The sequence below is a fragment of the Ambystoma mexicanum genome, chromosome 8 (assembly GCF_040938575.1).
Source record: "Ambystoma mexicanum isolate Mex_15411 chromosome 8, UKY_AmexF1_1, whole genome shotgun sequence".
Taxonomy (NCBI): domain Eukaryota; kingdom Metazoa; phylum Chordata; class Amphibia; order Caudata; family Ambystomatidae; genus Ambystoma; species Ambystoma mexicanum.
Genome location: NC_090929.1, coordinates 37,553,694 through 37,576,134, shown reverse-complemented (window position 1 = coordinate 37,576,134; position 22,441 = coordinate 37,553,694). Strand labels below are relative to the sequence as shown.

Below are 22,441 nucleotides of genomic sequence, written 5' to 3'. Positions count from 1 at the left end.
AGGACTGCACACTCAACCTGAAAAGTCCACACAGACCACGGAGAACCCTAAGCCAGGACTGCACACTCAACTGACAAGTCCACACAGACCATGGATAACCCTAACCCAGGACTGCATACTCAACCTGACAAGTTCATACAGACTGAGGAGAACCCTAACCCGGACTGCATACTCAACCTGACAAGTCCCCATAGACCATGTAGAACCCGAATCCAGGACTGCATACTCAACCTGACAAGTCCACACAGACGACGGAGAACCCTAACCCAGGACTGCATACTCAACCTGACAGGTCCACACAGACCACGAAGAACCCTAACCCAGGACTACATACTGAACCTGACAAGTCCACACAGACGACGGAGAACCCTAACCCAGGACTGCATACTCAACCTGACAAGTTCACACAGACCATGAAGAACCCTAACCCAGGACTGCACACTCAACCTGACAGGTCCGCACAGACCATGAAGAACCCTAACCCAGGACTGCATGCTCAACCTGACAAGTCCACACAGACCACGGAGAATCCAAACCCAGGACTGCATACCCAACCCGACAAGTGCACACAGACCACAGAGAATCCTAACCCGGGACTGCATACTCAACCTGACAAGTGCACACAGACCATAAAGAATCCTAACCAAGGACAGCATACTCAACCTGACACGTCCACACAGACCACGGAGAACCCTAACCCAGGACTGCATACTCAACCTGACAAGTCCACACAGACCACTGAGAGAGAACCCTAACCCAGGACTGCATACTCAAACTGACAAGTCCACACAGACCATGGAGAACCCTAACCCAGGACTGCATACTCAACCTGACAAGTCCACACAGACCACGAAGAAGCCTTACTCAGGACTGCAAACTCAACCTGACAAGTCCACACAGACCACAAAGAACCCTAACCCACGACTGCATACTCAACCTGACAAGTCCACACAGACCATGAAGAACCCTAACCCAGGACTGCATACTCAACCCGACAAGTCAACTCAGACCACAGAGAATCTTAACCCTGGTCTGCATACTCAACCTGGCAAGTCCAAACAGACCACGGAGAACCCTAACCCAGGACTGCATACTCAACCTGACAAGTCCACAGAGACCATGGAGAACCCTAACCCAGGACTGCATACTCAACCTGACAAGTCCACACAAACCACAGAGAACCCTAACCCAGGACAGCACACTCAACCTGACAAGTCCACACAGACCACGGAGAACCCTAACCCAGGACAGCACACTCAACCTCACAAGTCCACACAGACCACAGAGAACCCTAACCCAGGACTGCATACTCAACCTGACAAGTCCACACAGACCACTGAGAGAGAACCCTAACCCAGGACTGCATACTCAAACTGACAAGTCCACACAGACCATGGAGAACCCTAACCCAGGACTGCATACTCAACCTGACAAGTCCACACAGACCACGAAGAAGCCTTACTCAGGACTGCAAACCCAACCTGACAAGTCCACACAGACCACAAAGAACCCTAACCCACGACTGCATACTCAACCTGACAAGTCCACACAGACCATGGAGAACTCTAACCCAGGACTGCATACCCAACCTGACAAGTCCACACAGACCACGGAGAACCCTAACCCAGGACTGCATACCCAACCTGACAAGTCCACACAGACCACGGAGAACCCTAACCCAGGACTGCATACTCAACCAGACAAGTCCACACAGACCATGGAGAATCCTAACCCAGGACTACATACTCAACCTGACAAGTCCACACAGACCATGAAGAACCCTACCCCAGGACTGCACACTCAACCTGAAAAGTCCACACAGACCACAGAGAACCCTAAGCCAGGACTGCACACTCAACTGACAAGTCCACACAGACCATGGATAACCCTAACCCAGGACTGCATACTCAACCTGACAAGTTCATACAGACTGAGGAGAACCCTAACCCGGACTGCATACTCAACCTGACAAGTCCCCATAGACCATGTAGAACCCGAATCCAGGACTGCATACTCAACCTGACAAGTCCACACAGACGACGGAGAACCCTAACCCAGGACTGCATACTCAACCTGACAGGTCCACACAGACCACGAAGAACCCTAACCCAGGACTACATACTGAACCTGACAAGTCCACACAGACGACGGAGAACCCTAACCCAGGACTGCATACTCAACCTGACAAGTTCACACAGGCCATGAAGAACCCTAACCCAGGACTGCACACTCAACCTGACAGGTCCGCACAGACCATGAAGAACCCTAACCCAGGACTGCATGCTCAACCTGACAAGTCCACACAGACCACGGAGAATCCAAACCCAGGACTGCATACCCAACCCGACAAGTGCACACAGACCACAGAGAATCTTAACCCGGGACTGCATACTCAACCTGACAAGTGCACACAGACCATAAAGAATCCTAACCAAGGACAGCATACTCAACCTGACACGTCCACACAGACCACGGAGAACCATAACCCAGGACTGCATACTCAACCTGACAAGTCCACACAGACCACTGAGAGAGAACCCTAACCCAGGAATGCATACTCAAACTGACAAGTCCACACAGACCATGGAGAACCCTAACCCAGGACTGCATACTCAACCTGACAAGTCCACACAGACCACGAAGAAGCCTTACTCAGGACTGCAAACTCAACCTGACAAGTCCACACAGACCACAAAGAACCCTAACCCACGACTGCATACTCAACCTGACAAGTCCACACAGACCATGAAGAACCCTAACCCAGGACTGCATACTCAACCCGACAAGTCAACACAGACCACAGAGAATCTTAACCCTGGTCTGCATACTCAACCTGGCAAGTCCAAACAGACCACGGAGAACCCTAACCCAGGACTGCATACTCAACCTGACAAGTCCACAGAGACCATGGAGAACCCTAACCCAGGAGTGCATACTCAACCTGACAAGGCAACACAAACCACAGAGAACCCTAACCCAGGACAGCACACTCAACCTGACAAGTCCACACAGACCACGGAGAACCCTAACCCAGGACAGCACACTCAACCTCACAAGTCCACACAGACCACAGAGAACCCTAACCCAGGACTGCATACTCAACCTGACAAGTCCACACAGACCACTGAGAGAGAACCCTAACCCAGGACTGCATACTCAAACTGACAAGTCCACACAGACCATGGAGAACCCTAACCCAGGACTGCATACTCAACCTGACAAGTCCACACAGACCACGAAGAAGCCTTACGCAGGACTGCAAACTCAAACTGACAAGTCCACACAGACCACAAAGAACCCTAACCCACGACTGCATACTCAACCTGACAAGTCCACACAGACCATGAAGAACCCTAACCCAGGACTGCATACTCAACCCGACAGGTCCACACAGACCACAGAGAACCCTAACCCAGGACTGCATACTCAACCTGACAAGTCCACACAGACCACAGAGAACCCTAACCCAGGACTGCATACTCAACCTGACAAGTGCACACAGACCAAAGAGAACCCTAACCCAGGACAGCACACTCAACCTGACAAGTACACACAGACCACAGAGAACCCTAACCCATGACAGCACACTCAAGCTGACAAGTCCACACAGACCACGGAGAACCCTAACCCAGGACTGCATACTCAACCTCACAAGTCCATAAAGACCACGCAGAATCCCAAGCCAGGACTGCATACTCAACCTGACAAGTACACACAGACCACGGAGAATCCTAACCCAGGACTGCATACTCAACCTGACAAGTCCACACAGACCACAAAGAACCCTTAACCAGAACTGCACAATCAACCTGACAAGTCCACACAGACCATGGAGAACCCTAACCCAGGACTACATACTCAACCTGACAAGTCCACACAGACCACGGGGAACCCTAACCCAGGACTGTATACTCAACCCGACAAGTCCACACAGACCACAAAGAACCCTAACCCAGGACTGCATACTCAACCTGACAAGTCCACACAGACCACGGAGAACCCTAACCCAGGACTGCATACTCAACCTGACAAGTCCACACAGACCACGGAGAACCCTAACCCAGGACTGTATACTCAACCCGACAAGTCCACACAGACCACAAAGAACACTAACCCAGGACTGCATACTCAACCTGACATGTCCATACAGACCATGGAGAATCCTAACCCAGGACTGCATACTCAACCTGACAAGTCCAAACAGACCAATGGAGAACCCTAACCCAGGACTACATACTCAACCTGACAAGTCCAGACAGACCACGGAGAACCCTAACCCAGGACTGCATACTCAACCTGACAAGTCCACACAGACCACAGAGAACCCTAACCCAGGACTGCATACTCAACTTGACAAGTCCACACAGACCACAGAGAATCGTAACCCTGGTCTGCATACTCAACCTGACAAGTCCACACAGGCCACGGAGAACCCTAACCCAGGACTGCATACTCAACCTGACAAGTCCACACAGACCACAGAGAACCCTAACCCAGGACTGCATACTCAACTTGACAAGTCCACACAGACCACAGAGAATCGTAACCCTGGTCTGCATACTCAACCTGACAAGTGCACACAGACCACCGAGAATCCAAACCCAGGACTGCATACTCAACCTGACAAGTCCGCACAGACCACAAAGAACCCTAAACCAGGACTGTATTCTCAACCTGACAAGTCCACACAGACCACTGAGAACCCTAACCCAGGACTGCATACTCAACCTGACAAGTCCACACAGACCACGGAGAACCCTAACCCAGGACTGCATACTCAACTTGACAAGTCCACACAGACCACAGAGAATCTTAACCCTGGTCTGCATACTCAACCTGACAAGTCCACACAGACCATGGAGAACCCTAAACCAGGACTGCACACTCAACCTGACAAGTACACACAGACGATGGAGAACCCTAACCCAGGACTGCATACTCAACCTTTCAAGTCCACACAGACCACAGAGAACCCTAACACAGGACTGCATACTCAACCTGGCAAGTCTACACAGACCATGGAGAATCCTACCCCAGGATTGCACACTCAACCTGACAGGTCCAAACAGACCACTTAGAACCCTAACACAGGACTGCATACTCAAACTGACAAGTGCACACAGACCATGGAGAATCCTAACCCAGGACTGCATACTCAACCTGACAAGTCTACACAGACCATGGAGAATCCTACCCCAGGACTGCATACTCAACCTGACAAGTCCACACAGAACATGGAGAATCCTAACCCAGGACTGCATACTTAACCTGACAAGTCCACACAGACCATGGAGAACCCTAACCCAGGACTGCATACTCAACCTGACAAGTCCACACAGACCACGGAGAACCCTAACCCAGGACTGTATACTCAACCCGACAAGTCCACACAGACCACAAAGAACACTAACCCAGGACTGCATACTCAACCTGACATGTCCATACAGACCATGGAGAATCCTAATCCAGGACTGCATACTCAACCTGACAAGTCCACACAGACCAATGGAGAACCCTAACCCAGGACTACATACTCAACCTGACAAGCCCAGACAGACCACGGAGAACCCTAACCCAGGACTGCATACTCAACCTGACAAGTCCACACAGACCACGGAGAACCCTATCCCAGGACTGTATAATCAACCTGACAAGTCCACACAGACCATGGAGAACCCTAACGCAGGACTACATACTCAACCTGACAAGTCCACACAGACCACAGAGAACCCTAACCCAGGACTGCATACTCAACGTGACAAGTCCACACAGACCATGAAGAATCCTAACCCAGGACTGCACAATCAACCAGACATGTCCACATAGACCACAGAGAACCCTAACCCAGGACTGCATACTCAACTTGACAAGTCCACACAGACCATGGAGAACCCTAACCCAGGACTGCATACTCAACCTGACAAGTCCACACAGACCACAGAGAACCCTAACCCAGGACTGCATACTCAACTTGACAAGTCCACACAGACCACAGAGAATCTTAACCCTGGTCTGCATACTCAACCTGACAAGTCCACACAGACCACAGAGAACCCTAACCCAGGACTGCATACTCAACCTGACAAGTCCATAAAGACCACGCAGAATCAAAAGCCAGGACTGCATACTCAACCTGACAAGTACACACACACCACAGAGAATCCTAACCCAGGACTGCATACTCAACCTGACAAGTCCACACAGACCACTGAGAACCCTAACCCAGGACTGCATACTCAACCTGACAAGTCCACACAGACTACGGAGAACCCTAACCCAGGACTGCATACTCAACTTGACAAGTCCACACAGACCATGGAGAACCCTAATCCAGGACTGCATACTCAACCTGACAAGTCCACACAGACCACGGCGAACCCTAACCCAGGACTGCATACTCAACTTGACAAGTCCACACAGACCACAGAGAGTCTTAACCCTGGTCTGCATACTCAACCTGACAAATCCACACAGACCATGGAGAACCCTAACCCAGGACTGCATACTCAACCTGACAAGTCTATAAAGACCACGCAGAATCCCAAGCCAGGACTGCATACTCAACCTGACAAGTGTACACAGACCACGGAGAATCCAAACCCGGGACTGCATACTCAACCTGGCAAGTCCACACAGACCACAAAGAACCCTAAACCAGGACTGCATACTCAACCTGACAAGTCCACACAGACCACTGAGAACCCTACCCCAGGACTGCATACTCAACCTGACAAGTCCACACAGACCACAGAAAACCCTAACCCAGGACTGCATACTCAACTTGACAAGTCCACACAGCCCACAGAGAATCTTAACCCTGGTCTGCATACTCAACCTGACAAGTCCACACAGACCACGGAAAACCCTAAACCAGGACTGCACACTCAACCTGACAAGTCCACACAGACCACTGAGAACCCTAACCCAGGACTGCATACTCAACCTGACAAGTCCACACAGACTACGGAGAACCCTAACCCAGGACTGCATACTCAACTTGACAAGTCCAAACAGACCATGGAGAACCCTAATCCAGGACTGCATACTCAACCTGACAAGTCCACACAGACCACGGCGAACCCTAACCCAGGACTGCATACTCAACTTGACAAGTCCACACAGACCACAGAGAATCGTAACCCTGGTCTGCATACTCAACCTGACAAGTCCACACAGACCACGGAGAACCCTAACCCAGGACTGCATACTCAACCTGACAAGTCCATAAAGACCACGCAGAATCCCAAGCCAGGACTGCATACTCAACCTGACAAGTGCACACAGACCACCGAGAATCCAAACCCAGGACTGCATACTCAACCTGACAAGTCCGCACAGACCACAAAGAACCCTAAACCAGGACTGTATTCTCAACCTGACAAGTCCACACAGACCACTCAGAACCCTAACCCAGGACTGCATACTCAACCTGATAAGTCCACACAGACCACGGAGAACCCTAACCCAGGACTGCATACTCAACTTGACAAGTCCACACAGACCACAGAGAATCTTAACCCTGGTCTGCATACTCAACCTGACAAGTCCACACAGACCATGGAGAACCCTAAACCAGGACTGCACACTCAACCTGACAAGTACACACAGACGATGGAGAACCCTAACCCAGGACTGCATACTCAACCTTTCAAGTCCACACAGACCACAGAGAACCCTAACACAGGACTGCATACTCAAACTGACAAGTACACACAGACCATGGAGAATCCTAACCCAGGACTGCATACTCAACCTGGCAAGTCTACACAGACCATTGAGAATCCTACCCCAGGATTGCACACTCAACCTGACAGGTCCAAACAGACCACTTAGAACCCTAACACAGGACTGCATACTCAAACTGACAAGTGCACACAGACCATGGAGAATCCTAACCCAGGACTGCATACTCAACCTGACAAGTCTACACAGACCATGGAGAATCCTACCCAAGGACTGCATACTCAACCTGACAAGTCCACACAGAACATGGAGAATCCTAACCCAGGACTGCATACTTAACCTGACAAGTCCACACAGACCATGGAGAACCCTAACCCAGGACTGCATACTCAACCTGACAAGTCCACACAGACCACGGAGAACCCTAACCCAGGACTGTATACTCAACCCGACAAGTCCACACAGACCACAAAGAACACTAACCCAGGACTGCATACTCAACCTGACATGTCCATACAGACCATGGAGAATCCTAACCCAGGACTGCATTCTCAACCTGACAAGTCCACACAGACCAATGGAGAACCCTAACCCAGGACTACATACTCAACCTGACAAGCCCAGACAGACCACGGAGAACCCTAACCCAGGACTGCATACTCAACCTGACAAGTCCACACAGACCACGGAGAACCCTATCCCAGGACTGTATAATCAACCTGACAAGTCCACACAGACCATGGAGAACCCTAACGCAGGACTACATACTCAACCTGACAAGTCCACACAGACCACAGAGAACCCTAACCCAGGACTGCATACTCAACGTGACAAGTCCACACAGACCATGAAGAATCCTAACCCAGGACTGCACACTCAACCCGACATGTCCACATAGACCACAGAGAACCCTAACCCAGGACTGCATACTCAACTTGACAAGTCCACACAGACCATGGAGAACCCTAACCCAGGACTGCATACTCAACCTGACAAGTCCACACAGACCACAGAGAACCCTAACCCAGGACTGCATACTCAACTTGACAAGTCCACACAGACCACAGAGAATCTTAACCCTGGTCTGCATACTCAACCTGACAAGTCCACACAGACCACAGAGAACCCTAACCCAGGACTGCATACTCAACCTGACAAGTCCATAAAGACCACGCAGAATCAAAAGCCAGGACTGCATACTCAACCTGACAAGTACACACAGACCACAGAGAATCCTAACCCAGGACTGCATACTCAACCTGACAAGTCCACACAGACTACGAAGAACCCTAACCCAGGACTGCATACTCAACCTGACAAGTCCACACAGACCACTGAGAACCCTAACCCAGGACTGCATACTCAACCTGACAAGTCCACACAGACTACGGAGAACCCTAACCCAGGACTGCATACTCAACTTGACAAGTCCACACAGACCATGGAGAACCCTAATCCAGGACTGCATACTCAACCTGACAAGTCCACACAGACCACGGCGAACCCTAACCCAGGACTGCATACTCAACTTGACAAGTCCACACAGACCACAGAGAGTCTTAACCCTGGTCTGCATACTCAACCTGACAAATCCACACAGACCACGGAGAACCCTAACCCAGGACTGCATACTCAACCTGACAAGTCCATAAAGACCACGCAGAATCCCAAGCCAGGACTGCATACTCAACCTGACAAGTGTACACAGACCACGGAGAACCCTAACCCAGGACTGCATACTCAACCTGGCAAGTCCACACAGACCACAAAGAACCCTAAACCAGGACTGCATACTCAACCTGACAAGTCCACACAGACCACTGAGAACCCTACCCCAGGACTGCATACTCAACCTGACAAGTCCACACAGACCACAGAGAACCCTAACCCAGGACTGCATACTCAACTTGACAAGTCCACACAGCCAACAGAGAATCTTAACCCTGGTCTGCATACTCAACCTGACAAGTCCACACAGACCATGGAAAACCCTAAACCAGGACTGCACACTCAACCTGACAAGTCCACACAGACCATGGAGAGCCCTAACCCAGGACTGCATACTCAACCTTTCAAGTCCACACAGACCACTGAGAACCCTAACCCAGGACTGCATACTCAATCTGACAAGTCCACACAGACCACAGAGAACCCTAACCCAGGACTGCTTACTCAACTTGACAAGTCCACACAGCCCACAGAGAATCTTAACCCTGGTCTGCATACTCAACCTGACAAGTCCACACAGACCATGGAAAACCCTAACCCAGGACTGCATACTTAACCTGACAAGTCCACACAGACCATGGAGAACCCTAACCCAGGACTGCATACTCAACCTGACAAGTCCACACAGACCACGGAGAACCCTAACCCAGGACTGTATACTCAACCCGACAAGTCCACACAGACCACAAAGAACACTAACCCAGGACTGCATACTCAACCTGACATGTCCATACAGACCATGGAGAATCCTAACCCAGGACTGCATACTCAACCTGACAAGTCCACACAGACCAATGGAGAACCCTAACCCAGGACTACATACTCAACCTGACAAGCCCAGACAGACCACGGAGAACCCTAACCCAGGACTGCATACTCAACCTGACAAGTCCAGACAGACCACGGAGAACCCTATCCCAGGACTGTATAATCAACCTGACAAGTCCACACAGACCATGGAGAACCCTAACGCAGGACTACATACTCAACCTGACAAGTCCACACAGACCACAGAGAACCCTAACCCAGGACTGCATACTCAACGTGACAAGTCCACACAGACCATGAAGAATCCTAACCCAGGACTGCACACTCAACCCGACATGTCCACATAGACCACAGAGAACCCTAACCCAGGACTGCATACTCAACTTGACAAGTCCACACAGACCATGGAGAACCCTAACCCAGGACTGCATACTCAACCTGACAAGTCCACACAGACCACAGAGAACCCTAACCCAGGACTGCATACTCAACTTGACAAGTCCACACAGACCACAGAGAATCTTAACCCTGGTCTGCATACTCAACCTGACAAGTCCACACAGACCACAGAGAACCCTAACCCAGGACTGCATACTCAACCTGACAAGTCCACACAGACTACGAAGAACCCTAACCCAGGACTGCATACTCAACCTGACAAGTCCACACAGACCACTGAGAACCCTAACCCAGGACTGCATACTCAACCTGACAAGTCCACACAGACTACGGAGAACCCTAACCCAGGACTGCATACTCAACTTGACAAGTCCACACAGACCATGGAGAACCCTAATCCAGGACTGCATACTCAACCTGACAAGTCCACACAGACCACGGCGAACCCTAACCCAGGACTGCATACTCAACTTGACAAGTCCACACAGACCACAGAGAGTCTTAACCCTGGTCTGCATACTCAACCTGACAAATCCACACAGACCACGGAGAACCCTAACCCAGGACTGCATACTCAACCTGACAAGTCCATAAAGACCACGCAGAATCCCAAGCCAGGACTGCATACTCAACCTGACAAGTGTACACAGACCACGGAGAACCCTAACCCAGGACTGCATACTCAACCTGGCAAGTCCACACAGACCACAAAGAACCCTAAACCAGGACTGCATACTCAACCTGACAAGTCCACACAGACCACTGAGAACCCTACCCCAGGACTGCATACTCAACCTGACAAGTCCACACAGACCACAGAGAACCCTAACCCAGGACTGCATACTCAACTTGACAAGTCCACACAGCCCACAGAGAATCTTAACCCTGGTCTGCATACTCAACCTGACAAGTCCACACAGACCATGGAAAACCCTAAACCAGGACTGCACACTCAACCTGACAAGTCCACACAGACCATGGAGAGCCCTAACCCAGGACTGCATACTCAACCTTTCAAGTCCACACAGACCACAGAGAACCCTAACACAGGACTGCATAATCAAACTGACAAGTCCACACAGCCCACAGAGAATCTTAACCCTGGTCTCCATACTCAACCTGACAAGTCCACACAGACCATGGAAAACCCTAACCCAGGACTGCATACTTAACCTGACAAGTCCACACAGACCATGGAGAACCCTAACCCAGGACTGCATACTCAACCTGACAAGTCCACACAGACCACGGAGAACCCTAACCCAGGACTGTATACTCAACCCGACAAGTCCACACAGACCACAAAGAACACTAACCCAGGACTGCATACTCAACCTGACATGTCCATACAGACCATGGAGAATCCTAACCCAGGACTGCATACTCAACCTGACAAGTCCACACAGACCAATGGAGAACCCTAACCCAGGACTACATACTCAACCTGACAAGCCCAGACAGACCACGGAGAACCCTAACCCAGGACTGCATACTCAACCTGACAAGTCCACACAGACCACGGAGAACCCTATCCCAGGACTGTATAATCAACCTGACAAGTCCACACAGACCATGGAGAACCCTAACGCAGGACTACATACTCAACCTGACAAGTCCACACAGACCACAGAGAACCCTAACCCAGGACTGCATACTCAACGTGACAAGTCCACACAGACCATGAAGAATCCTAACCCAGGACTGCACACTCAACCCGACATGTCCACATAGACCACAGAGAACCCTAACCCAGGACTGCATACTCAACTTGACAAGTCCACACAGACCATGGAGAACCCTAACCCAGGACTGCATACTCAACTTGACAAGTCCACACAGACCACAGAGAATCTTAACCCTGGTCTGCATACTCAACCTGACAAGTCCACACAGACCACAGAGAACCCTAACCCAGGACTGCATACTCAACCTGACAAGTCCACACAGACTACGAAGAACCCTAACCCAGGACTGCATACTCAACCTGACAAGTCCACACAGACCACTGAGAACCCTAACCCAGGACTGCATACTCAACCTGACAAGTCCACACAGACTACGGAGAACCCTAACCCAGGACTGCATACTCAACTTGACAAGTCCACACAGACCATGGAGAACCCTAATCCAGGACTGCATACTCAACCTGACAAGTCCACACAGACCACGGCGAACCCTAACCCAGGACTGCATACTCAACTTGACAAGTCCACACAGACCACAGAGAGTCTTAACCCTGGTCTGCATACTCAACCTGACAAATCCACACAGACCACGGAGAACCCTAACCCAGGACTGCATACTCAACCTGACAAGTCCATAAAGACCACGCAGAATCCCAAGCCAGGACTGCATACTCAACCTGACAAGTGTACACAGACCACGGAGAACCCTAACCCAGGACTGCATACTCAACCTGGCAAGTCCACACAGACCACAAAGAACCCTAAACCAGGACTGCATACTCAACCTGACAAGTCCACACAGACCACTGAGAACCCTACCCCAGGACTGCATACTCAACCTGACAAGTCCACACAGACCACAGAGAACCCTAACCCAGGACTGCATACTCAACTTGACAAGTCCACACAGCCCACAGAGAATCTTAACCCTGGTCTGCATACTCAACCTGACAAGTCCACACAGACCATGGAAAACCCTAAACCAGGACTGCACACTCAACCTGACAAGTCCACACAGACCATGGAGAGCCCTAACCCAGGACTGCATACTCAACCTTTCAAGTCCACACAGACCACTGAGAACCCTAACCCAGGACTGCATACTCAATCTGACAAGTCCACACAGACCACAGAGAACCCTAACACAGGACTGCATAATCAAACTGACAAGTACACGCAGACCATGGAGAATCCTAACCCAGGACTGCATTCTCAACCTGGCAAGTCTACACAGACCATGGAGAATCCTACCCCAGGATTGCACACACAACCTGACAGGTCCACACAGACCACTTAGAACCCTAACACAGGACTGCATACTCAAACTGACAAGTGCACACAGACCATGGAGAATCCTAACCCAGGACTGCATACTCAACCTGACAAGTCTACACAGACCATGGAGAATCCTACTCCAGGACTGCATACTCAACCTGACAAGTCCACACAGAACATGGAGAATCCTAACCAGGACTGCATACTTAACCTGACAAGTCCATACAGACCATGGAGAATCCAAACCCAGGACTGCATACTCAACCTGACAGGTCCACTGTGGGGTGCATTTTCAGGCCCCAAACAGAGTCTGTTTCACCTGAACAGCAGCATTTAAACACTGCAACCAAAAACAGTCCTGCTTTACTTTCCCTGTCACATGAGTGGCAAGAAGTTAAACACTGCAACCAAAAAAACGGCAGTGCTTCCCTGTCACATGAATTGCAAAAAGTTAAACACTGCAATTAAAAATGGCCTGGCTTTTGCTTTTATTTCACATGAACAGAAGAATTTAAATATTGCAGCTAAAAACAGCCCTGCTTTGCTTTCCCTGTCACACGAATGGCAAGAAGTTAAACACTGCAACCAAAAACAGCCTGGATTTTGCTTCTATCTCACATGAACAAAAAAATTTAAACACTGCAACCAAAAATGGCCTGGCTTTTTCTTTTTGTTCTTGTGAAATTAAAGAACCATGGGGATAGGGGCCTACCCGTCATTATCAATGGACCAGCAGCAATGTAAATGCACCCAAGAAGGAGAAATCAAAGAATCCAATGACTTGCAAGACAGGATTTGTAAACACTAAAATCCAAAAACGGCCTGCATAGGTGTTGCAAAAAAAACAGCTTTAAAAAGCCACAATGGAAAAAGACATCAGTGCTCACATAGAAAATCTCAGGGAAACATGAAGTGGGGTTTGACAAAAAGAAATGTAAATTAGGTTTAACCCACAAAACTCCTGCAACCTGTGAAGAGGAACTACTTCATGAAAAACCAGTTCCACAATGAAAGCCCTACCTCCAGCTAGATATCACACCTATCCTCTAACAATCCTGTAATAAAATGTGATGCTGCGGGAGGCATCAATATTCACTATTCTGCAGACATGATCGCAGCAATGCAGGGATTTCAAAGAAGGCAATCCTTGGCTAAAGCATGACGAAAAGGTGTGAGTTCTTGTTGCACCCACTTCAAAGATCAAACTGTCAATTTCAAAGAGAATCATAAAATCCCTCTGGTCATAAGCTGACCCAGGGAAACAGATGGCTGTGTGGGATGAAATGCCCAGCCCATTTGCTGACAGACACACTCATCATTCATATTAAAAGACTATTTTGTTTTAGGAATTTTTGCGCAGCCATCAGACTGAGGATGGATCTCAATTGTATGCCATTGTTCATGTAATTTCCAGGTGGTTTTAAGGATATAAATTGCATTTACCTGGGGCTCTGGGAACTGTAATAGCCAGTTAGATCAGGTTTCTGGCTGATCTCAACATGTTACAATTATGAAATTGGATGAAAAGGTGGAAAGTGCAATTAGGAACATGCTTGAGAACTTACATATTCATAACTGTTGTACATTTTATGAAAACGACAAAAAGGTGGCACACGGCCATGCTACATCACACGGATTTGGCGGTCAGATTATCTAATTCCCCATGACCAACTCAAACAGAATATATGTTGCATATGGCAGTTGCTAGTACAATCATGAAGTTATGATACATAACCAGTTTTTGCCAAAAAGTTGAACTGAGAACAAAGCAGGGTAATAAAGGGGAAAGACAGATGGTTCTCCAAATCCCTGATTCAATCCTGACTGATGATGGAGAGAGAGAAAGAAACTGTCCAATCCTGGTGGCAGGGATAAGCCATAAATTGCATAAACTCTTCATTTGTATCTTAGTACATCCAATATTTCCCATTGAAAACCCCAATTGCTCATGTAGCCCAGTCATATCCCCATAGAAGAATATCTTGTTTGCCTGTATATGTTAGCATATCTTCTTTGAAAAACCTCTCACTTGTCTGTGTAAATCCTTAGTATGTTTTTAAGTAAATCAATTAATTCCCCGTTGAAATTCACAGTTCAAGATTGTTGCAATCCGAAATCAACCATCTTGTTTCTGGTGTTTTTGTTTGTTATGGTCAGTAAAGTGTTGCCTCAAAAGAATTATTCTCCTTGTAACTAAAGACCGAACTTGTCCATGTATTGTGTGCATTACCAAACGAATTCTTATTTGCATCTGTTCTATTAAACCCAAAGCGTTGTTCCCATTGTGAGCAATCCCTTTTGCCTAGAAGTCTACCTGTTATGAGCCTCTGTCCTTGCCACTGAAAACCGATTTTTCTATTTTAAGCCCTGAGCTGCCTGTCATTGTAAACCTCAGTATAAACAAATTTCCATTTGCCATTGTATTTTCCCTTTGCATTTGTTTTCTTCCAAAACCCGATTTTCCTACTGCATTTCTATTTTGCCCTGGTGTGCTGATTAGTATTTTCTAAAACTTTGCCTATCTCCTAAGTGTAAGCAATACCAATGTTATTCGATTCTGTCACCTAGCAGTTGTGAGAAATAATCAAAATTCCATTCTTCCATTTTCCTCCAAAAACGGGTTTTCCCTTTCTGTACTGGCAGGCTTTACACCAAAACCGGTTTCCCTCTATTTTCCTACTCCTAGCAACTGCCTTCCATTCAAAGGAATCAAGGCCAAATTGATTTTTTTTGGGTGGGGTTTGCAGGGGGGAGTGCTTGGCTGTAGGAGCTATCAGTTTGTGTGGAATTGTTATTTTCCTGTTTTGTCATTAAAACAAAAGTGAGTATAACAGTCTATTTCAACCTGATTGTACTTTCCTGTTTGGCATTATAACAAAAGCGAGTGTAACGGCCCATTTCCACTTGGTCGCTCTAGATAGGATATTGCATTTGTGTTGCCAAAATTATGGTGGCTGTTGTATTTTGATTATCCCCATTCACATGGTATAATACATTAATACAATATCTTATTAATACACACCAGCCTGGTTCCTAGTCCATTGTGACACAGGGTGTTTGTGGAAGTTGGGTGCGAGATGGGTTGGAGGCCTACTCAAAAGAATCTGCAGTATATTAAAAATAAAACCCGTTCATTGTAGGGGAAGGAGTTCCCTGGCTGCAGTGTGCCGTGTAATAAACCGTGACATCACACAGACCACGAAGAACCCCAATCCAGGACTACATACTCAACCTGACAAGTCCACGCAGACCATGACTGCATACTCAACCTGACAAGTCCACACGGATCATGGAGATCCCTAACCCAAGACTCCATACTCATCCTGACATGTCCACACAGACCATGGAGAACCCTAACCCAGGACTGCATACTCAACCTGACAAGTCCACACAGACCAAAGGGATCCCTAACCCAGGACTGCACACTCAAACTGACACGTCCACACAGACCATGAAGAACCCTAACCTAGGGCTGCATACCCAACCTGACAAGTCCACACAGACCACGGAGAACCATAACCCAGGAGTGCATACTCAACCTGACAAGTCCACACAGACCAAAGGGAACCCTAAGCCAGGACTGCACACTGAACCTGACACGTGCACACAGACCACAGAGAACCCTAACCCACCTCACCCTGACAAGTCCACACAGACCATGAAGAACCCTAACCCAGGGCTGCATACCCAACCTGACAAGTCCACATAGACCACAGAGAACCCTAACCCAGGACTGCATACTCAAACTGACAAGTCCACACAGACCACAGGGAACCCTAACCGACCTCAACCTGACAGGTCCACACAGACCACAGAGAACCCTAACACAGGACTGCATACCCAAACTGACAAGTGCACACAGACCATGGAGAATCCTAACCCAGTATGCAGTATGCTTGCATACTCAACCTGACAAGTCTACACAGACCATGGACAATCCTACCCCAGGACTGCATATTCAACCTGACAGGTCCACACAGACCACAGAGAACCCTAACACAGGACTGCATACTCAAACTGACAAGTGCACACAGACCATGGAGAATCCTAACCCAGGACTGCATACTCAACCTGACAAGTCTACACAGACCATGGACAATCCTACCCCAGGACTGCATACTCAACCTGACAAATCCACAAAGAACATGGAGAATCCTAACCCAGGACTGCATACTTAACCTGACAAGTCCACACAGACCATGGAGAATCCAAACCCAGGACTGCATACTCAACCTGACAGGTCCACTGTGGGGTGCATTTACAGGCCCCAAACAGAGTCTGTTTCACCTGAACAGCAGCATTTAAACACTGCAACCAAAAACAGCCCTGCCTTACTTTCCCTGTCACATGAGTGGCAAGAAGTTAAACACTGCAACCAAAAAAACGGCAGTGCTTTGCTTTCCCTGTCACATGAATTGCAAAAAGTTAAACACTGCAATTAAAAATGGCCTGGCTTTTGCTTTTATTTCACATGAACAGAAGAATTTAAATATTGCAGCTAAAAATGGCCCTGCTTTGCTTTCCCTGTCACACGAATGGCAAGAAGTTAAACACTGAAACCAAAAACAGCCTGGCTTTTGCTTCTCTTTCACATGAACAGAAGAATTTAAACACTGCAACCAAAAACGGCCTGGCTTTTTCTTTTTGTTCATGTGAAATTAAAGAACCATGGGGATAGGGGCCTACCCGTCATTATCAATGGACCAGCAGCAATGTAAATGCACCCAAGAAGGAGAAATCAAAAAATCCTGTGACTTGCAAGACAGGATTTGTAAACGTTAAAAGCCAAAAACGGCCTGCATAGGTGTTGCAAATAAAAACGGCTTTATAAAAAACAACAATGGAAAAAGACATCAGTGCTCACATAGAAAATCTCAGGGAAACATGAAGTGGGGTTTGACAAAAACAAATGTAAATTAGGTGTCACCCACAAAACTCCTGCAACCTGTGAAGAGACACTACTTCAGGAAAAAACAGTTCTGGCTAAGGTAGGAACTTCACAATGAAAGCCCTACCTCCAGCTAGATATCACACCTATCCTCTAACAATCCTGTAATAAAATGTGATGTTGCGGGAGGCATCAACATTCACTGTTCTGCAGACCTGATGGCAGCAATGCAGGGATTTCAAAGAAGGCAATCCTTGGCTAAAGCATGACGAAAAGGTGCGAGTTCTTGTTGCACCCACTTCAAAGAGCAAACTGTCAATTTCAAAGAGAATCATAAAATCCCTCTGGTCATAAGCTGACCCAGGGAAACAGATGGCTGTGTGGGATGAAATGCCCAGCCCATTTGCTGACAGACACACTCATCATTCATATTAAAAGACTATTTCGTTTTAGGAATTTTGCGCAGCCATCAGACTGAGGATGGATCTCAATTGTATGCCATTGTTCATGTAATTTCCAGGTGGTTTTAAGGATATAAATTGCATTTACCTGGGGCTCTGGGAACTGTAATAGCCAGTTAGATCAGGTTTCTGGCTGATCTCAACATGTTACAATTATGAAATTTGATGAAAAGGTGAAGAATGTAATTAGGAACATGCTTGAGAATTTACATATTCATAACTGTTGTACATTTTTTGAAAATGACAAAAAGGCGGCACACGGCCATGCTACATCTCACAGATTTGGCGGTCAGTTTATCTAATTCCCCATGACCAACTCAAACAGAATATATGTTGCATATGGCAGTTGCTAGTACAATCAGGAAGTTATGATACATAACCAATTTTTTGCCAAAAAGGTTGAACTGAGAACAAAGCAGGGTAATAAAGGGGAAAGACAGATGGTGCTCCAAAATCCCTGATTCAATCCTGACTGATGATGGAGAGAGAGAAAGAAACTGTCCAATCCTGGTGGCAGGGATAATTACAGGGTACTCCCCGTAGATTGTAAAATGAGTGATGTAATTTCTGCTAAATAAGGGGGACTGTATTAGGACTGTATACACACAAAATACGGGGAGCAACGAAAGGAGGATGGGGAAAAGGCTGCTGAACCTTAGCATCCTAGAGAGTGCAGTAACCAGATCCATTACCCTATCTGTCCAGAGTGTCCTGAGATCCAGCTGGCTTTCCTGAATCCTAAACCAATTCTTGCTTTGTAAGTAGCATATAACCTCAGCCATAAATTGCATAAACTCTTCATTTGTATCTTAGTACATCCAATATTTCCCATTGAAAACCCCAATTGCTCATGTAGCCCAGTCATCTCCCCATAGAAGAATATCTTGTTTGCCTGCATATGTTAGCATATCTCCTTTGAAAAACCTCTCACTTGTCTGTGTAAATCCTTAGTATGTTTTTAAGTAAATCAATTAATTCCCAGTTGAAATTCACAGTTCAAGATTGTTGCAATTCGAAATCAACCATCTTGTTCCTGGTGTTTTTGTTTAATTGTTATGGTCAGCAAAGTGTTGCCTCAAAAGAATTATTCTCCTTGTAACTAAAGACCGAACTTGTCCATGTATTGTGTGCATTACCAAACGAATTCCTATTTGCATCTGTTCTATTAAACCCAAAGCGTTGTTCCCATTGTGAGCAATCCCTTTTGCCTAGAAGTCTACCTGTTATGAGCCTCTGTCCTTGCCACTGAAAACCGATTTTTCTATTTTAAGCCCTGAGCTGCCTGTCATTGTAAACCTCAGTATAAACAAATTTCCATTTGCCATTGTATTTTCCCTTTGCATTTGTTTTCTTCCAAAACCCGATTTTCCTACTGCATTTCTATTTTGCCCTGGTGTGCTGATTAGTATTTTCTAAAACTTTGCCTATCTCCTAAGTGTAAGCAATACCAATGTTATTCGATTCTGTCACCTAGCAGTTGTGAGAAATAATCAAAATTCCATTCTTCCATTTTCCTCCAAAAATGGGTTTTCCCTTTCTATACTGGCAGGCTTTACACCAAAACCGGTTTCCCTCTATTTTCCTACTCCTAGCAACTGCCTTCCATTCAAAGGAATCAAGGCCAAATTGATTTTTTGGCGGGGGGTGTTGAAGGGGGGGCGGTGCTTGGCTGTAGGTGCTATCACTTTGTGTGGAATTGTTATTTTCCTGTTTTGTCATTAAAACAAAAGTGAGTATAACAGTCTATTTCAACCTGATTGTACTTTCCTGTTTGGCATTATAACAAAAGCGAGTGTAACGGCCCATTTCCACTTGGTCGCTCTAGATAGGATATTGCATTTGTGTTGCCAAAATTATGGTGGTTGTTGTATTTTGATTATCCTCATTCACATGGTATAATACATTAATACAATATCTTATTAATACACACCAGCCTGGTTCCTAGTCCATTGTGACACAGGGTGTTTGTGGAAGTTGGGTGCGAGATGGGTTGGAGGCCTACTCAAAAGAATCTGCAGTATATTAAAAATAAAACCCGTTCATTGTAGGGGAAGGAGTTCCCTGGCTGCAGTGTGCCGTGTAATAAACCGTGACATCACACAGACCACGAAGAACCCCAATCCAGGACTGCATACTCAACCTGACAAGTCCACACAGACCATGACTGCATACTCAACCTGACAAGTCCACACGGATCATGGAGATCCCTAACCCAAGACTCCATACTCATCCTGACAAGTCCACACAGACCATGGAGAACCCTAACCCAGGACTGCATACTCAACCTGAAAAGTCCACACAGACCATGGAGAACCCTAACCCAGGACTGCACACTCAAACTGACACGTCCACACAGACCATGAAGAACCCTAACCTAGGGCTGCATACCCAACCTGACAAGTCCACACAGACCAAAGGGAACCCTAACCCAGGACTGCACACTCAACCTGACAAGTCCACACAGACCACAGAGAACCCTAACCCACCTCAACCTGACAAGTCCACACAGACCAAAGGGAACCCTAACCCAGGACTGCATACTCAACCTGACAGGTCCCCACAGACCACAGAGAACCCTAACCCAGGACTGCATACTCAACCTGACAAGTCCACACAGACCACGAAGAACCCTAACACAGGACTGCATACTCAACCCCACAAGTCCACACAGACCACAGAGAATCCTAACCCAGGACTGGACACTCAACCTGACAAGTCCACACAGACCATGACTGCATACTCAACCTGACAAGTCCACACGGATCACGGAGATCCCTAACCCAGGACTGCATACTCAACCTGATAAGTCCACACAGACCATACCCAACCCGAGAGGATGCAGTAAAGGGCTCAAGCCTTGGTATGCAGTAATCACAGCTGATGGTTACATCTGTCAGCAAGAAGAAGAGAGGCAGAGTCTCCTCGGAAGCAGAAACAGTGATTCTTAGGGTTTGGCAAAACCCTCCAAGCCGGACCGCCCCTGAGCCAAAAGACAGGCTTGCATCACTAGAGCCTCGCTTTTCACTCTCTCTCTCTGGACGGTCCCCTGCCCCCTCACCCGCTCCTGTCTCTCTCTCTGGACGTGCGCCTGCCCCCTCAACTGCCCCTGTCTCTCTGTGGATGGTCGCCTGCCCCCTCACCCGCCCCTGTCTCTCTGTGGACGGTCGCCTGCCCCCCCCTCTCTCTCTGTGGACAGTCACCTGCCCCCTCACCCTCCCCTCTCTCTCTGTCACACAGTCGGGCCTTGCCTCGCCACTAGAGGGGGCAGTTCCAGGAGGAATTGCACTCGCACAAATGGGAAGAGAAAGACGCCCCATTTGTGAGAAAGAAAAGAGTTTTTAGAAAGTTAATAACGTAGTTTGGAAGTGACTGTATTGGGGAGTGGGGCCCTGGAATGCGCTGGGAGGCGAGGGAAATGGAAGAAGAGCAGGCTGAAAATGGGGGGAGGGGGTGCATGACAGTAAGGCAGCTCGTGCTGTTAATGCTCCTGCTGCAGGCTTGTGCGTAACCCAGGGGAGGGGGGTTGTGCCGCGGGAGGGGGGACTGAGGAGACA

General features: G+C 48.0%; 5 protein-coding genes across 5 annotated transcripts; all 5 read left to right on the top strand.

The window, feature by feature from the left end:
• Nucleotides 1-795: 795 nt before the first annotated feature.
• Nucleotides 796-2,543, top strand: LOC138471416 (uncharacterized). The gene is made up of 2 exons (XM_069609054.1): nt 796-1,322; nt 2,081-2,543. The coding sequence occupies exons 1-2, from the start codon at nt 796-798 to the stop codon at nt 2,541-2,543; spliced, it is 990 nt and encodes a 329-aa protein (XP_069465155.1).
• Nucleotides 2,544-4,208: 1,665 nt separating this feature from the next.
• Nucleotides 4,209-5,078, top strand: LOC138471415 (MARCO-like protein). Its single transcript, XM_069609053.1, has one exon. The coding sequence runs from the start codon at nt 4,209-4,211 to the stop codon at nt 5,076-5,078; it is 870 nt and encodes a 289-aa protein (XP_069465154.1).
• Nucleotides 5,079-9,124: 4,046 nt separating this feature from the next.
• On the top strand, nt 9,125-9,967 carry LOC138471414 (balbiani ring protein 2-like). The gene has a single exon (XM_069609052.1). The coding sequence runs from the start codon at nt 9,125-9,127 to the stop codon at nt 9,965-9,967; it is 843 nt and encodes a 280-aa protein (XP_069465153.1).
• Nucleotides 9,968-10,961: 994 nt separating this feature from the next.
• LOC138471413 (balbiani ring protein 2-like) lies at nt 10,962-11,750 on the top strand. The gene has a single exon (XM_069609051.1). The coding sequence runs from the start codon at nt 10,962-10,964 to the stop codon at nt 11,748-11,750; it is 789 nt and encodes a 262-aa protein (XP_069465152.1).
• Nucleotides 11,751-12,690: 940 nt separating this feature from the next.
• Nucleotides 12,691-13,560, top strand: LOC138471412 (balbiani ring protein 2-like). The gene has a single exon (XM_069609050.1). The coding sequence runs from the start codon at nt 12,691-12,693 to the stop codon at nt 13,558-13,560; it is 870 nt and encodes a 289-aa protein (XP_069465151.1).
• The last annotated feature ends 8,881 nt before the right edge of the window (nt 13,561-22,441 follow it).

Coding starts and splice junctions, on each gene's coding strand:
- LOC138471416 (XM_069609054.1), top strand. CDS start 796: ATGGAGAACCCTAACCCAGGACTGCATACTCAACCTGACAAGTCCACA. Junction 1,323..2,080: donor CTGCATACTCAACCTGACAA/GTCCACACAGAC, acceptor TCAACCTGACAG/GTCCACACAGACCACGAAGA.
- LOC138471415 (XM_069609053.1), top strand. CDS start 4,209: ATGGAGAACCCTAACCCAGGACTACATACTCAACCTGACAAGTCCAGA.
- LOC138471414 (XM_069609052.1), top strand. CDS start 9,125: ATGGAGAACCCTAATCCAGGACTGCATACTCAACCTGACAAGTCCACA.
- LOC138471413 (XM_069609051.1), top strand. CDS start 10,962: ATGGAGAACCCTAATCCAGGACTGCATACTCAACCTGACAAGTCCACA.
- LOC138471412 (XM_069609050.1), top strand. CDS start 12,691: ATGGAGAACCCTAATCCAGGACTGCATACTCAACCTGACAAGTCCACA.